This window comes from Helianthus annuus, chromosome 5, assembly GCF_002127325.2.
Source record: "Helianthus annuus cultivar XRQ/B chromosome 5, HanXRQr2.0-SUNRISE, whole genome shotgun sequence".
Classification (NCBI taxonomy): Eukaryota; Viridiplantae; Streptophyta; class Magnoliopsida; order Asterales; family Asteraceae; genus Helianthus; species Helianthus annuus.
The window spans coordinates 96,833,170-96,835,611 of NC_035437.2; the positions used below are offsets into that span (position 1 = coordinate 96,833,170).

At 36.5% G+C, this 2,442-nt stretch overlaps 1 protein-coding gene across 1 annotated transcript; it reads left to right on the forward strand.

Moving 5' to 3' along the window:
- Positions 1-2,204, forward strand: LOC110921373 (ferritin-4, chloroplastic). The gene is made up of 8 exons (XM_022165693.2): positions 1-340; positions 964-1,047; positions 1,144-1,204; positions 1,319-1,406; positions 1,502-1,563; positions 1,647-1,712; positions 1,789-1,852; positions 1,967-2,204. Exons 1-8 carry the CDS (start codon positions 75-77, stop codon positions 2,014-2,016), a joined length of 741 nt encoding a protein of 246 aa, XP_022021385.1. The 5' UTR covers positions 1-74; the 3' UTR covers positions 2,017-2,204.
- The last annotated feature ends 238 nt before the right edge of the window (positions 2,205-2,442 follow it).

Consider the following 2,442-nt stretch of genomic DNA (forward strand, 5'->3'; position numbering starts at 1 on the left):
CATCATCTTCTTCATCACTCACTCAAAACCCTTCATTTCCCCTGTTCCATAACCTCACAATTCCTCTAACTACAATGCTCCTCAGAGCCCCACCCACTCTCTCTTTCTTGACCCGACCCACCTCCAATGAAACCCAGTACCGGTCTCTGCCGCCGTCCACCGTCGTCTGTGCGGCGACGAAGGGTGGGTCTTCAAACCATGCCCCACTTGCTGGGGTTGTCTTTGAGCCGTTTGAGGAGGTGAAGAAAGAACTTAATCTTGTACCTTCGGTTCCTCAACAGTCTATTGCTCGCCAGAAATATGCTGATGCGGCTGAAGCTTCTGTTAATGAACAGATCAAGTGAGTTTTCTTATTTATTATTACTCAGTTTTTACTGTTAATTTATGTAAATGTTTGCAATTAAAGTGCGATTGGTTATTGTCAGTCTATGTTTGGTAAGTGAATGTCTGTTGTTTGGGAAAAAAAAGTCGAAGTTGATGTGAAGATAAATTGCCCACCAAGTGTTTGATATAAGGCCTAGGAGAAACAGTGTCATACATTAATGCTGGGAAACCGTTTTTAGAGAGCGGCTCGCCAGAAGCTCAAATTGAGCTGAGTTTAACGGGTTCGAGCTCGAGCCCAAAAAATAAGCCTGTTTAACAAATGAGTCCAAGCCCAAGCTTCACTTATGGGGCTCGAGCAGGCTCACAAGCTTGAAGCGGGCCTATTATTTAATATTAATATGATTAAAAAATCTAAATAATATATATATATATATATATATATATTGTGTTATGTAAGTAAAATTAATAATAACAAACATATACATGTAGGGAGACGTTCAATCATTGGGAGGTATAAGTATTTAAGGAGAAAAAATTAGCCGTTCTAAAAGAAATAATAATAAACATATATAAGTTTATTTTTTTTTGAAGGGCAAATTAGAATCACTGATGAGTTGTTGTTTTTTGGTCTCATTTCAGTGTTGAGTATAATGTTTCCTATGTGTATCACGCTATGTATGCATACTTTGATAGGGACAATGTTGCTCTCAAAGGCTTAGCCAAGTAAGTTACTACTCCCATCTTAATATTTTTTACAATAACCAAGTGAAACGCGGTTTTTGTCTGGTTTATTGACTTGTGATACATTAAACGTTATAGGTTCTTTAAGGAGTCTAGCGAAGAAGAAAGGGAACACGCTGAGAAGTTAATGGAGTACCAGGTTTTCGAGCATTTATCAGCTACCTCTAGTTTAATTTGCTTTATATGTGAGAAAATGGGTAGTGGCACTTTCTCGGGTGTGGATAAAACTGGTAGAATTTTTTTAAATTTGCAGAACAAACGAGGCGGGAAAGTAAAGCTGCAATCGATTATAATGCCATTGTCTGAGTTTGATCATGAAGAGAAAGGAGACGCTTTGTATGGTAAGTTTTGTATATACATATACCTTCTGTGTTTTTAATAAGCAAATATCAAAGTTATGGTTGTTAACTTGTTTTTAACTACTTTTTTTTCCTAGCAATGGAGCTTGCATTGTCATTGGAGAAGTTGACAAATGATAAACTTCTAAACCTCCATGAGGTGCAAAAAATTACAGAAAATTAAAATATAGCATAACCGCAACTTAATTCGTGTTTCTGACATGCAACTTTGGAATGAAACAGGTAGCCAATGAGAACAATGATGTGCATTTAGCTGATTTTGTGGAGAGTGAGTTTCTTGGTGAACAGGTGAATATCAAATTTCACTTTAAGTTAACCGTTGGGCTTATAGTGATTCTAATATCTATTTTTTTTTTAATAAAAGGTTGAAGCAATTAAGAAGATATCCGAGTATGTTGCTCAACTAAGAAGAGTCGGCAAAGGGCATGGTAAAAGTTTCAAAATTTCATTTCACATTTTAATTTATGAAGGTCTAGGTGTCATTTAATTTGACGTACCGTTGTTCATAGTCTTCAAAAATAGTAACCGTATTCCAATTTCAGGTGTTTGGCATTTTGATCAGATGCTCCTGAATGATGGTGCTGCTGCTTGATGGATTAAGTGCTGTTTTAGTTGTAGCTTTAGAGATTGTGGGCGATTTAAGTTGTCTAAGTCCTTTTGTGACTTGTTATGCTAGTGACCGGTTAAAACTGGGTGTGAATGGTATGCGAAATCTTGTGGCTTGATTGTGTCTTTCTCTTTTGTGTTATCGAGTTGGCTCGGTCTTTCTTGGTGATTTTATGTGAATCTTTTAGAGCCAGAAAATTGGTTTGAGGCTCAGAGCCATTGCATGGTCAATTAGTACAAACAGGACCATAATATATATATGGTTAGGGGTCGGCTTCACACAAGATTTAAGGGCCCCTAAAATCAATGTTTATGGTGTTTATGATTTTGAAAGAAAGATTTAGATAGTTCTTGATCTGCTATGAAAATCATACTATATTTGACCCAAAAACCTAAATTTTAAAATTATGGC

Excerpts from the sequence above, each read along its gene's own strand:
- LOC110921373 (XM_022165693.2), top strand. The coding sequence starts at position 75 with ATGCTCCTCAGAGCCCCACCCACTCTCTCTTTCTTGACCCGACCCACC. Across the intron at positions 1,205-1,318 it reads AGAAGTTAATGGAGTACCAG|AACAAACGAGGCGGGAAAGT; the intron begins GTTTTCGAGCAT and ends TTAAATTTGCAG. Across the intron at positions 1,407-1,501 it reads GAAAGGAGACGCTTTGTATG|CAATGGAGCTTGCATTGTCA; the intron begins GTAAGTTTTGTA and ends TTTTTTTCCTAG.